The 15,763-nt window shown below is 34.3% G+C and overlaps 1 protein-coding gene across 1 annotated transcript in view; it reads left to right on the forward strand.

Moving 5' to 3' along the window:
- The window catches only part of LOC145661547 (SID1 transmembrane family member 2-like), a 112,817-nt gene that overhangs the window by 45,114 nt on the left and 51,940 nt on the right, over nt 1–15,763 (forward strand). The window contains exon 6 of the mRNA XM_081726870.1: nt 3,959–4,089. Coding sequence (XP_081582996.1) covers nt 3,959–4,089 — 131 coding nt within the window. The remainder of the gene's footprint in view (nt 1–3,958; nt 4,090–15,763) is intronic.

Here is a 15,763-nt window from a genome sequence, read left to right on the forward strand (position 1 = left end):
AAAAAAACCTAATGTTAATTATTCCTATCCGTATAAGCTTTAAGCCCCCCCCCCCCAGCCCAAAAAAAGTGTAGTGATTTCCAAAAAAAATGAAGCCTTACTCACTGAAGCCCCTCTCAAACTATTTTTCTGAATCCGCCATTGTTCGTGATTTATTTTCCAACAAGAAATCAATTCCGGTATCTACCTAAATAGGAAATTTACCTGAAATTAGAAGACAGGAAGTACCAATGGTAATAATTTCCTATCTAAGGAGCTACTTTGATCGGTGCGAAGTAACCGCGATTAGAGGCTGAAACCGCCTTCTCCCAGTTTTATTTTTTCTATGATTATAAATCGTTTCACATTTCAATTTCAACTATTACTTCGAAGTCCCATTATACACAGTAGTATTCTACGAAACTGACTTAACTTTGACGGAAATTCTTGTAAGTGATATCTTTCAAATTTTATCGGCTTTGCAGTGACTGCTTTCCATATCTCTACAACAACAAACTCTCCGGTTAATTAAAACTGAGGTTAACTGCCAACATTATAGCCAAAATACAGTTAGATGTTCTATCTTACAGTGGCAGTTGAAACTTTCTCTTTAGAGTTCATGGTCTTACGGACAGAGACTGTGCAACTCTTCATATTTTGTGTAAAGTTACTCCTGAAATGCAAAGTAACCCTGTCTTCCGGTATATACATATAGCAATAGATAAATACCAGGACTCAAATATTCTTTGATAATTATAGAAATATTTAAGCATAGTAAATATATGGAAGTTCACTCACCAGACAATTAAGTCAACTAAAGCACTTGGCGAACTTAAATGGTGGGCCAGCAAATTCCCAGCATTCTTCAGGACAAATAAAAAAATTGAATTCAATTGAAACCAAGAAAACAATACGGTCAAATAAAATAGTAACCAAACTAACAGTACATAATAATAATAATAATAATAATAATAATAATAATAATAATAATAATAATAATAATAATAATAATAATAATAATAATAATAATAATAATAATAATAATAATAAACTAGTTTCTGAATACATTACAGTACTTTCTATATTCTACAGAAGTATATTTTCGAAACTTTAACATTCATCATGGTGTAAGGTTTACTCCCAGCAGTTCATAAGTGAAAGTTGGCAGTGATAAGTATTAGGTGAGAAACACGTGTTAACATAGCCAGCAGATATCTTGCGAAAAATCCTTTAAAATATGCTATTGCACATATCAACAACAAAGGGTTTACAAAATAGCATTTATGTTATATCAATCCGATATTTTAACCTTAAAGATCTCAAAAATTATCTTATTTACATTTCAATTTAATGATCGAATATCATTCATTAATAAGCAGAGTAAGCATAATATTTATTCAAGAGTGAAACTCATCTCGATACCTTACAAAAATTGATAGAAAACCTCATTAATTTTGGATCATGGTGTGAGCTATCTCTCAGAGACAATTGAAGAAAAATATAATGAGAAGTATGCAAGGTCAAATTGACACAATAGGTTAATTACAATAAAAGATAAAAATTTACAAACGTAGACGCCGTCGATATTGATGAAATGGTCCCGTGAAATCTCGCTTGTCAATTGTCAATAAATAATACTATCATGTCAGTATGCTAACTTGCAGAAGAATAATTTTTGGCATGATCACTTAACACACGAATAAAATTATCAAGCAATGAGTGCCGAATATTATTCAGAAGGCATGTACCAAGATCAAAAATTTGGATTCTTTGTTTTCCTTAAAGCTTTTCGAAAATTGTTTACTTTATTACCAATCTTCTATAATATTTTATTTTTATTCAATTTCATGTGAAGCGTTCTCAAAATGTTTTGATAAGCCTAAATAGTCGTATTCTTAAGTTCCGTATCCCTAATATGCTCATTTATTCTCTTTCATGCCACTGTAAGTTACATCACAATTCCAATCCTAAACGCCTTCATAAATACTAGAGTGAGATTTGAAGTCACAGTAGTAGTATTTCAATTTCATCTCTCGATAAGAATACAGAGCTATTCCTAAATAAGACGGATGGCCGGACAAGACTGTGCATTATTATAATGCACAAAGAAAATGTTTTCACATGATTCAATATGGAAGTAATGTGTATCAAAAAGTTGTCATATACGTATATAGGTATAAGAATCGAGAAGGGCATTGTTAAATTTAACAAAATTTTCAAGAAGTATCTTATGAAAATTGTATCTATACTGTTAAAGAATGAGTCAACCAGTAACTTTGACCAAAAAAAGTAGGTAAAGAAATGAAAAGAAGAAAGGTCGTTTTAATACTTTAGTTGACTATAAAGTAAAAAATATTAAACACACAAAAGATATCATAAATAACTAATTATGGAAAAATGCTCGTACATTACTTTTAATCCGCTTCATAAGAGTTCGTAAATCTTCTTCTGTTCTTTTGATTGGCAGCTGCAGTCCACTTGCGACGAAAAGTTTTCAAGTCAGCCGCCTTATCTTTTGATGTTTTCAATGTTCTTTTAATGTGGGCCCAATATTTTTCAATTGGCCTAAGTTCAGGGCAATTTGGTGGATTTGCCTCTCTTCAAACTGCGACGATACCCTTTTCTTTATAACAATCAGTGGCTGCTTTAGAGTAGTGAGAGGTAGCAAGATCTGGCCAAAAGAAAACAGAGTTACTGTGTGACATCATAAATGGATACAAGCGTTTTTGTAAACACTCCTTCGTATAAATTTCGCCGTTAATTGTCCCTGTTGTGATGAACGCCTTGCTTTTTTTACCGCATGAACAAATAGCTTGCCAAATCAAATATTTTGGGGGGATATTTGGATGCCTTCCATTGTTTAAATTTATCCTGCATATCTCCCCTCTTTAGTGCCACGTAGTACTCCTTTCCGGGAATTTGACTGAAATCAGCGACACAATAGGTTTCGTCGTCCATAATGCAACATTCATATTGAGTAAGGTACTGATCATAGAGTTTTCTTGCTCTGGATTTTGCCGTCAGTTGTTGCTTTTCGTCTCGGTTAGGGTACCTTTTGCACTTTGAAAGATCGTAAACCTTTCCTTACTTTAATTCTGTGTACTGTAAATTGGGACGCTTTGACCACACCAGCAACTGCTTTTTCCGATAAATTCGGATTTTGACGCAGCAATGCAGTAACCCTTTTCTCCAGCTTCGGTTGGCTAGTCTCCGGTTTTCTACCTGAGCCAAGTTTTCTTTCAACAGTTAAATCTTGTGTGTACTTTTTAATTACATTTTGCACAGTAGACCGAGGGTATTTTACGAGTTTGCTTAATTTATTTAAGAACATACCTGGATTTTCGAGGTATTTGTTCACAATTAGTTTTCGTTTTTCTAACTGGCTCATCGTTCTTTACCACATCACGCGCACTTCACAACTGACAATCTATTCGTGAGTAAGATCGGCAGTCTTTCCTTGCTTATGCACAGTGCTGCCAATGTTCATCTTATATACTAGAAAATATGGCCGGAGGAAAGCGGCCGAGTTTTTTCTGACTCATTCTTTAATTCATTCCATATTTCTTTTTATAGCAACACAGAAAAGTACACATCACCAATAGGTTCTGAGAGAGCTTTTAATATTATGAACGTTTCGAGTTCGTTTCTCTTTCAACCTTGTGTGAAGCTCTTTTTTAACCTAAGCAGGTAATGGCACAAACTATACCAAGTAACATGTGTCCCTATATTCATTAATTAATATAGTTTGTGTTGTAATTTGGTAAGATTGTAAAACAAATCTGATAAACTTAATATCATGTGCCATGATTTAGGGAGCAATAAATACTTTTTTTCTAATTCTTGTGTCAAGTGTGCTTCTTTTTAAGTGTAGCCAAAATTACCTTGATATGAATTGCATCTGCGTATTACTTTAAATATATTTTTAAAAATATCTATAAGAGACTACTTTTATATTATGTTTCTTTCTTTTTTTATATAGGGAACATTGTTAACGTGGGATTAATTGCAATTGGCTTTGTGAAAATGTATTCAGATGACTACGCAAGTTATCTTTTAACTCTACTGATCGCCAATCTATTTTTGTACATCTTATATTATTGGATAATGAAGGTATGTTGTTGAAATGGTAACTTTTCTAGATAGATAGATATAGACATATGGATATAAATTTATAGATACTGGCAGAATACCCGTTCTTGCACGGGAAGAATAGGTTCCATTTTGGACAAAAAGGACTGAATTTGGAATTAAACAGCATCGAAACTTTCACTGTTCGTCCCAGCGACCACGAAAACTACGGATTCGACACTAATATTGGCCATTTTCGACCATTTTTATGTATCCCCCCCCCCCCAAAAAAATATGTGTTGAATTTGGATTTAAACAGCATCAAAAGTTTCACTGCACATCTCAGCGACCCCGAAAACTATGGATTCGATACTAATATCGGTCATTTTCGATCATTTTTATATATCTACCCCCTCCTCCTTCCCTAAGTTGCGAGGCTGAATTTAGATCTAAACAGCAAAACTATGAATTCGACACTAATATCGGTCATTTTCGATTATTTTTATATGTCTCCCTCTCTCCTAAGATGCACCATCAAATTGAAATAATAAAAAAACATCCCAGGTCCGAACTTCATCTATGTTGGAAATTTGATCGAGATCGGTCGGATGATTCAATAGTATTAAGTTACAAAAGTAGTCACTATCATTTTCTATCATTTTTAAATATCTTCCCCTCTCCCTCCCTTAAGTTGCACCGTCAAAGTGAAATGATAAAAAAAAATCCCAGGCTCAAACCTCATCTATGTAGGAAGTTTGATCGAGTACGGTCTCGTGGTTCAAGAGTTATTAAGTTTCATTTATTTTTATATATCTCCCCCTGTCCTACATTGCACCGTCAAAGTAAAATGATTAAAAAAAAAAAAAAAAAAAAAAAAAAAACTTCCCAGGCCCGAACTTTATCTACGTTGAAAATTAGATCGAGACCGGTCGAGTGGTTCAAGCAGAACATAGTCACAGACATAGTGACTTTCATTTTTATATATAGATATAGATATACAGGGTGAACCACTTAAAGTTACCCCTCCTTCTCACTTATAAACTAAGTGACAGACATTTTGTACCAAGCAAATATCAGAAGCAGGAAATAGTTTGATATGCTTGACATCATCATCAGGTGAGCAGTGTTGTCATATAAAGTTTCATTTTTTAAATCGCACTAAGTCAGGTTATTACATACTTCAAATCTACATGTAAAACGAAACATTAAAACAGCACACTTTTTTATTCAGTGTTGCTAACTAAGGATGCTACAATATCACAAATATCCAAATTTCAGAGGGCTCTACAACAGTAATAAAGCAACTGGCATAAAGCAGGCGGTGCATATCTAAGGTAGCTTAATATCCGATACTATGATCATGATATGATGCGTTTCGAACAAATAGGAACAAAGTCACAAGAAACTGAAAATGTAATTTTTTATACTGGTGTTATTTCGAAAAAGTGCTAAGATTCGTATCTAAGAAGTTAGATGTTTTCCAACTGACAAAATAATCATAATGCCATTTACTAGAGTTGCCAGACGTACCGGTTTTCCGGGACAGTCCTAGTTTTCAATGAAAGAATTAACTGTCCCGAAAAAGGCTTTCGGGACGCCTGTTTGTCCCGGTTTTCGTTCTTCAGATTGAAAAAAAAAACCCTGCAAAAACTAGTACGTCTCACCTGAAAACGGAATGTTTTCGGAAGATTTGTGTAGCTAATTAGTTTTGCTATACAAACAACAAGGAGTTTGAAAATCACATCCATTCTTTCATCCTAGGGGTTGTTTAGCTTCCAGCCAGAGGAGAGAAAAAGGATTTTTGGCCTAAAGTGGATTATTTTAGCTACTCTTAACATATTGTTTTAAACTTTCATTCTGCTACATCAAACATTTCTTATAAGACGTGCTTGAATGAGGTGCCGACTCGTGGTTTTAAATTTTCACTTATTATTATTTTAAAGTAGAGCTTACAGTGACAAAATTCATTGTTAGCTTCAGTATTTCTGTTTTGGATATCATACTAACTGCACCTGTATATTTTACGACCTAGAGAAAGAGAGTTCAAGAAGTTTATGAACATTATCGTAGCAAGGGAACAGGAATTTAGAACACCTTAATAATAAAATCATGATTTTTGCCAGCAGAAATTTACACCAGTGGAAAAATATTGTGTCATAGCAAAACCCGTGTTCTTGCGAAGGGATATTTTAAGCTTTTGCTCGCTATATTACTTTCGCAAATTAATCTAAGAGTCTGAAAGATTTCTTACGTGTTTTAAACATTTGATATGGAGAATTTGCTTTATTTTTCGTACAATTCATTGCTAGTAAGAAAAATATGAAAGGTTAACTGAGTGTCTGTTGCATTTAGATCCGTAGTCTTACATCTAAGTTTTATTTCAAATCCTACTTCAACGGTAACAAAACTAAGTTGTCTTTAATATGCTTTCCCGTGTGTGGATAAATATTTCTAAAAATGCTGTGCATGTATTCAATAGTTTCGAATTTACAGATTTTCGTTTATCTGATAACATTTTCAGCATTTTTCAAATTAAAATTTCGTAACAACTTACTCTAGCACAAGAAGTGGCAGTTAAACACACAAAGTTGTGTATCTTCTTTAATTTTGATACTGAATTTTTCCTGTCAAATTTTTGGAGAGCCTGCGTAAGACTTTAAAGCAATTTACATTTTTTTCATGTTCTGAATTTAGCGTAAATGTATCTTTCCTTGGTAAATGCTAAATTTGTATTTCTTTTAGGGTAGTGTTTCTGACTCAGGTGATGACGCATGAAAGAAAAAAGGTATCTCTGCGATCATAAATGGGAGGATGCGTTGCAGTTGCCACAATATTTAGAACCTGTTAAACACAACAAATCGGAATTCGAAATAAAGGACACCAGGCAGCTTTTCTTATGTTGCCTTTTTACATTCTTTATATATTCCTTGTGAAGCTTCACTTGTATTAACTGTGTATAAAATGAACTTGAAACTTATGAGTAGTAACCTGGAAAAGACAAATAATTGATTCTGATCAAATGAGTAGGAACCCTGACCTTATATATAGCCTGACATTGGTGCCCCGGTTTTTCGTTTACAAACTCAGGCAATCCTACCCTTTACAGCAACTGGATATCTCAAACTGTTTCGGAGATATGATAAACATAGAGAAGGTTTGCAACACTGCTTAAAATTATTGTAATTACAACTACCTAAAGTTCATTCAACGAACCTTCTGATCAAGGTGCGAATTGGCGGGGGGATGCCAGGGATTTCCCCCCCTGACAAAAATCTTTCCCACCCTGGAGAAGAAAAATTTTATCCCTGGCAGGGATAACTTTTCCCCCCTCTGGAGTATTTTTAAGTGGACATAAAGATAAGTAGGTCTACTTTGCGTAGCTAACCTAAATATTACTTGAGTGAAAATTTATGAAAGATCTCACATCTCAACTGTTTTGTACTTGTTAGTATATATATATATATATATATATATATATATATATATATATATATATATATATATATATATGGGGGGAGGACTGGGTGCGCATATGGGTGAAATTCATCCCCCCCTGGGAAAATTTTTCAATTCGCACACTGCTTCTGATCCTGATGTAAACATTGCAGAATTGTATTACTCCACCAGTCATCGGATGATTGGCTATCGGTCAGCGCTTCTTTCGAGAAGCACGTGCTTGTACTCTGTCGATGTTTTACTTATTGTCCCGCATGTGGCGATATTGTTAACTGTGGTTCGCGCTAAAGTTGGGTCAAAACCACTTTCAATGCATGCGTATTCTCTTTTATTGCATTAATTCAATTTAGTTATTAGATAAAGTGTTGTTTCTGTTGTCTAATTCTAAGGAATTCTGGTAATGAGCCTTATAAGCAAGGACTATTTTCTTCTGCCGCATGGGTGTTCTAAGGCTCTCTAACCAATAAAATCAAACAATCACCACGTGCATTTGTTTACATGAGGTACTGAACGTTCCTTGAATAAACTTTTTTTTTAGTACTGTATGTTTGTGCAAAAGAAACAAACGATCATTTTAAACATTCTCTACAAATTCGTTGTTTTAAGCTGTGTTGCAAATTCTACCAATGTTTATCATATCTCTGGAACGGTTTGAAATATCAAATTCCTGTAAAGGGCATTATGATCATTTTGTCAATTGGAAACAATCTAACTCCTTAGATATGATACTTATTTCAATACTTTTTCGAAATAAAGCCTATATAAAAAATAATAAATTTTCAATTTCTTGTAACTTTGTTTCTATTTCTTTGACACCGCCTCCTTTGTCAGTTTCTTTATTACTGTTGTAGAGCCCTCCAAAATTTGGATATTTGTAATATTGTAGCATCCCAGTTGTCAACTCTGAATGTGTGAAAGTATGAAAGGTATTTTAATGTTTCTTTTTACATGTAGATTTGAAGTATGTATTAACCTGACATAGTGCTATTTAAAAAATGAAATTTTATATTGAGATGGCAACACTGTTAATCTGGTAATATCGTGGAGTATGTCAAACATTTTCTTGCTTCTGATATTGGTTTGGTACAAAATTTCAACTATTTCTGTCAAATAGTTTAGAAGTTACAAGGAGGGTCACTTTAACCCTTCAATGAGCAAGCATTGATAGAATTACCATTAAAATATTTAGTTTGCATTTATGGTTGAACCATGTCTTCCTGATCATAATTTCGTATTTTTAAAAGTATTTTTGTACTTTGGTTACAAAATACAGGGTGTTTATTTCAAAACAACATTGCCATAAAATTGGTCTTATGTGTAGCTACTGAGTAGCATTACCTTATTATGGTAAAAATATTACAAGAATACTCTCAGTAATTACCAACAGTTTCATTGAAATATTTTCCTACAGAGCAAGAATCCACAAATAAAAATAATAAAAAATAATTTTCCCGGAACGTAGGAGATAAATCTTCTACAATACTAAATTTGAGTGTCATCTGTTGACGAAAATTAGAAGTATCTAAAGAAGCGACCCGCAAATCATGTATATAAATATTGTATGAAAGCAATAATGCCAATTAAATGATTATTGAAGTTATAATTCGTGCGGATAACACAATAGAATGCATGTTGCTTGAGAGCAACACTGCCAAATAAAAGGTTAAGCTTTTCACCCTTCTATACATATCAGAAGTAAAAGCCCTGACTGACTAATGAACGCCCGGGTCAAACTGCTTAAGCTAGAAACTTGAAATTCAGACAGGGCATAGAATTTGTGATGTAAGGTCCCAGGTAATCAATGAATTTTTGGATATTCAACGGGGAAGGAGGAAAAGAGGAGTAGCAGTTATTATCTTAAAATGTTCATATCTCGGAATCTTTAACGGTCAGATATGAAATTTGGTATATGGACTTCTCATTTAAAATAATTAAATATGTGTTTCACCATTTACACACCACACACACACACACACACACACACATATATATATATATATATATATATATATATATATATATATATATATATATATATATATATATATATATATATAGTTTGCACTTTTATCCAGTGTAAAGCAGGATTGAAGCCTATTTTATCCAGTGTACACTTGAGCGTCAAGGGGGGGCTATAGCCCCTATAACCCTCCCCTTGGATCCTCCTCTGTATATATATATATATATATATATATATATATATATATATATTCAATTGTGTAACACATGTATTTTGTAGCTTTTTTTAATTACATAAGAATTTATATTAGAACAATGAATTTGAATATTTGAACGTCTAGTTTCGGTTATTGTCAGTTAGAAAGATTTAAATACAGATCAGTTAAATTGGACAAGTAAAAATAATTAATAACTGTAATAGCAAAAATCACTCCACTGTTCCTCCGACTGATTACGATTAACCATACGACTAAACATGCTACAAAGAAACGCACGAAAATGTTACACTACAGCAAGCACAACCTTGAAACTTCATTTGCGCTTGATCAAATTTCCTGTAACAGTGTTCAAACTATGTTCTTGTTTGTATTGCAATAGATGAGTCTTCCAGTGCTAAATTTCCATATGAACCTATTTACAAATTAAGACAACTGTCCATTTTCATTTCTTAGAAAAAACAAATCGATGTCCATCACCATGTTTATACTATTTATTTTAAGTTAAAAATTTTATCCAGCTCTTGTGCTGATGGGAAGGGTTTTAAAATGCTGACTGCATTTTCTCTGTATTGCTAAGCTTATTCGTTGTAGTATGTAGTGTTTGCTTCTTGGGTCGCCTGACTTCTTAATTAAAATTGATCCTAATTCATTCAAAAATTCACTGGCTTCTTTGCTAAAAACCCCCATCGTTTCTGTAGCAAAGGCAACAAAAGGATGATCTTCTTTCAGTCTGGAGTACTTTCTATGTTTACGTTTAACGGCTGCTTCTGCTGCAGTTCCTGCTTCCTCACAAGTTAGTGTTATGTATGAAGGAGCGAAAGTATCAACACATGTTACATCCCATACAAGACTTTGGCCCATTTTCCAAGGGATTAAAGTTACTCCGTCCGGTCTTTTATCATCATTTCGATACAATCCTTGTGGCTCAATGATGCTAGGAACATCGATGCTGGCGAGTGCTCGTTTGATTATTTGGTTTAATTCCGTGTGACATGTGATTCTACCACCGCTTCTAATGCAGCTCAAAGCATGTAAACCTTACTCGTCCACTCGCTCTTGGCACGCACATGTGAATGGGTGGTAAACATTTAGTCCCAAGCGTAATGCTACACATATTTTGAAAATATTGTCTAAAAATTCCGATTTTTTTTCTTTTGAAGGTGTAGCTTGTAACCAGGCGCCAGACTTTTTTTTTTTTTTTTTGAAGTGCGTTTAGGCGAGCAATGTCAAAAGTATTTTGTGAAATTACCTCCTTCCCAGCTATCTCGTTTAGTAGGATTTCATCCCATTTTCTTTGTGATTCCTTGGCTTCCGGTATGGTATTATTATAGATGCCCTTCCATAATTCCAATGCTTCCAACAGGTGAGGGATTTTCACTTCGTCAACTGAAATTTTCAAAATGTTGGAGACTAGTGACAATATCCCACAGCAAGAAGACAGAAACGCAGGAAGGCTCAAATCGGATGCTCTTCGAATATTTAAACCACCGAATCGTATTGGTAAACTTGCCTGAGCCCATTGACTTTCATTTAAAACTTGATTTATTATTGAGTGTAAAGATGTTTTCAGGCAGGGAGTTATCCAACTGAAAAATTTTTGATGGGAGAAGCCATGTAGGAGTGGTTCGCAAAAAGTAGATTAATTTGGGGACACCTAGACAATTTTTAGGAGAAAGAAGGCTATATTTGATGGCAGTCCTTTTAATCTATGTGTTATCATTTTTAAACTATTCAAATGGTCTTCAAACAACTTTCATAGCTATCTTCAAGTAGTGGTGTTCCTAATAAGGGTAGGAATAACGAATTCCAGGCAACAAATTCTGAAACTGGGCTTCTATAATTGGATCTGATTTACCCGACGTGAAGAACAGTTCCCATTTAGAAAGATTAACTTGCAGACCTACCTTCTTAGATTCTGTCAATAAGAACTTTAGATCTTGTATAACCGTATCTGGTGAGCCCCCTAATGTGCCATCATATAAATAAAATAGATTTATTTCAGAAGAAAGCAAGCGCACTATTGGGTGGATTGCTAAACTAAAAATCATCGGTCCAGTAGGGTCACCTTGTTGGCATTCTACTTGTGATGAAATAGTTCTATTTCCACAAAATAGCAATGCTGGGCTAGAATAGCTCTGCCAGAAATATGGATATAGTTGAGGTAGAATTAGTTTCACTTCCTTTAACATGGAGTCTCTTTCGACTGAGTTAAAAGCATTTTTGAAATCTATTTTGAGGACTACCTTGTTCGAATCTACATTTGCTTTTATGAATGTTCTGGTAGCGTGGATGATGGCCTCATTGCCCTTTTTTGTGGCAAATCCCAATTGACGAGGTTGTAAATAGTTAGTACAACGATTGTAGACCAAACAGCAATCTTTGAAGCCAATCTTCTAAAAACACAACCTACTGCTATTGGGCTGATTCTACCATCTTTCTTTCGTAAGGCACATAAATTTTCTCCTTAAAAATATTTACATATATCCGGATTTTCCTTTCCATTTAAAATTAGATTTGTCATTCTAGTTATTGAATTTAGTAACATGAGCGCTGAATCACCTGCTGATTTGGACATTAGGTCTTTTAAATGTTGAGGCGATAGTCCGTCTATCCCTGAAGCAGAACCGCAGGGAAAACTATGGATGGCCTTTAATACATCATCCTCATTAACTTTTAAGCATGGGTCTAATTCATTTGGAGGATCTGGCATTATTTGAACTCTAGATGGTGATGGATGTTTTCCTTGCAGGAGTTTATAGGTTTCCTCATTTGCAGGAGCCAAGGTATCATCTGAAGCTAGTAATCTCAAAGCCCCATTTGTATCAAATTCAGAAATTTTGGATATTATCCTATTTGTTAAATCAAAATTACGTTTTCTACTAGGAGCGGGAGGAGTGTCCATAGAGGAGGTTTCGTTTAGATTTTGTTTTATTATGTTTGTGACAGATGTTGAGCTACCATTTCTGGGTAGATATAAATTGTGAAAAGAGAATAATAATAATTCTTCATTATTATTACTCATTATTATTAGAGACAAATTCATTCTTGTCGATGCATTCCTCTACTACAGATGAGAGTTTTCTTGCTGCTATGTTTCTAGCTTCTCTTGGGATTCGTTTAATCAGCCAAGTGCTTGATTTTAATTTGGTGAGTTCTTGAACAAAATCCTCTGTATTGGTTGTAGGTATTTTCTGTGTGGCATGTTTTCGTGTTTTATGTATGCTCAAACCCTTTTTTGTTGGAAATTCCTTGCCACATTCCGAACATGTTTGAGCTTCGATTTTAATTGACAAAGGCATGTTTTGCGAAAAAATCACAGTATTATTTTCCATATGAAACAACAAAGGTACAGATATTTCGTTGAAAGAATGTTCATTGTTATAAAGTTTTGAAAAATTTAACGTTAGCACTCTAACCGAATTCTACATTTTCGATTATGACACTTCAACCGATTAACCAAATTAAAAACAGATTTCACAAAAATGATCTCGAAGACTTCAAAGATACTTCGCGTCACATTCCACACATTCAAATAACCTGCTCCACTCCACTCCAAAAGTTGCGGCCCCTCAACAACCTCTGTTCCTATCATCACTTTTTACTTACTTTTCCCGTCGATTTTCAAACTTATGCAGGTGTCCAAGGACTTTTGACCCACCCTATATATATATATATATATATATATATATATATATATATATATATATATATATATATATATATATATAGGGTGGGTCAAAAGTATAACATTAATATATAACATTAATCAGAGAAACCTCTCCCAAAATAGTTTTCTAAATCCGCTATTGATTATTTGTAACATAGTATTCAAGGTTGTATCCGAAAGATTATTGCTAAATCATTGCACAGCTACAGTATAACAGAAATGTGGAAAGTAGCTCTTACGGATATATTGAAAAACATGTTTCACTTATGTGCTAGTACTAAGCCCTAAGAAATGAAACACGGATGACTAAAAATGAAATGATCCAGAGAAGAAAAAATGTCGATAATTCAGAAGTTAAAGTTAAATAGCCTCTCTATAATTGTCCTCAAATACTGCGTACTTTATTTTTACTTTAATTCATAAAACATGCGCTCCATCCATAATGATGAATTACAAAGCGAAATACGACATTTAGGTCATGAAATCTTATTTAACTATAGAGTATACTATGAGAAAGCTATTTAGATAGGAAAATCATGAAAATGAAAAAAGACCAAATTTTCAAAATTTCTGTTATTTCCTCCAAAAACTGGATTTTATGTGAAAAAGACCATCGATTCCAAAAAGCCATCTTTTTTGCATCTCTAGTCGCATCACATATGACAAGATTGAGTATGTTAGCGTAACACCACAAGTGTAACTGATTAGGGCATACGGTACTTAGGTGTCTTGAAAAACCCGAACGTTGTACTCGCATGTTACTTGCGCCATTCGGTTGAATTTCCAATACACCTCTTACTGCAGAATTTCCAGCAGTAAATCGCAAAGATACTGGTCTGTGGTTGGTAGATATGCATTTCACAATGAGAACTATTCTTCTTTAACAACATACCGTAAAACAACAGAGCACTGCTCTGAAATTGTTATATTTTGAGTAATGTCTAATAGAACAGAAAATAGTCCAACTTGAGAGACTTCTTTCGAAATCTCTTCTCTGAGGAGTGTGCTGATGTCGTCCAAAATGTAATTCGCCGTGGTTTTTGAAAGGAAATTTTTGTGACCACCATCCTGCTTGCTTCCTCGTGCATGACTTATTTTACTCTTCTCAATGACCTTATCTAAATTACTTTGAAGCGGAAGATCGAATTTTCTTTAAAAATTCCCTTAAAAAGTTTCCATGATCTGTACTTGTATGTTTCAGTCAGGCCCGTAAAATATATTGTGCGCCCCTGTGCTCTAAATAATTTGCCGTCCCCTGCCCCCGAAAAGACCATTATTAGAGTTGAAGTTTTTCAGGTCGCTGAAATGAATAGTGACAGTTTTAACCCAATTCAACTTCAAGATCGTACTCCATTCCCCAGGGAGGGGCAAGATTTTAGAAGTAATCGAAAACGACAGATAGTGTTAAAGTCATAGTTTTCGAGGACGCTGAGTTTAACGGTATCAGTTTTCATGATGTTCAAGTTCATTCTCACCCCTTGGGGTGGGGGTGGGAGAAGACGACTTTTTAAAAATAATCATATAAGCTAGCAAATTAGTAACTACTGTAATTAGAGCGAATCAAACACAGTAACATATTCTTTCACGCTTGCGCGGGACTCTGCGGGTTGCTAGCTTTAAATATTCGAATCGGGTTTTGTTATGAATCTCTTTTTTTTTAAAAAAAAAAAACAAAACTTTGCCGCCCCCAAAATTCTGCCGCCCTGTGCTCGAGCACAGAATAGCACTTACCTAAATACGGGCCTGGTTCCAGTCTATAGGCTGCTTTTGAGCCCTCTCTTACCAATGATTTTCACCGGTTTGACAACTCGATAGATTACACAGGCCTACAGAAAAAAATTTTTTTCTTGGTGCCTAAAATTTTAGAGCTGATTTTAACTATGTGTGGGGCGCTGAATCCAATAATGTAAGCAGTTTTTTTCTATCAGCTCTACTTTGGTAGATACAGGCTACTGTACCAGTAGTGTTATTTACGTTACAATGTATGTGGAAGAAATATTACAATCCAAAATAAATATGTAAATTATAAATGATGTAACCACTATTTCTGCATGCTTCTTGCAATAGTATACAAAATAAGCAAAAGAAATACAAATATTCTCGTAATAACAAGTTTGAATATGATCTTATAAACTCTGCAACTCAAATAAATCCTACTGTGCTCTATAGAGATTTCTATTTGGAAGAACGGCGCTCTTTTCTCATTAGTGCTGCTATCTGTCAGTACTAAACGGAAACTAGTCATATAGTAGTTCCAGGAACGTCCACTAGATTGCATTGGTATTCTACTTGGCTAGTGGATCGTAGTTGTTGTCTTGCAGGTGGAGTGACATGTTGGAACATGTGAGTTTTGTTCTGAAATCATAACTTGTATCGCGTATACTAAGGCTTTATATTTAACATCCGTGTTAGTGGC

This window comes from Thermobia domestica, chromosome 10 (genome assembly GCF_964235325.1).
Source record: "Thermobia domestica chromosome 10, izTheDome1.hap1.1, whole genome shotgun sequence".
NCBI lineage: Eukaryota > Metazoa > Arthropoda > Insecta > Zygentoma > Lepismatidae > Thermobia > Thermobia domestica.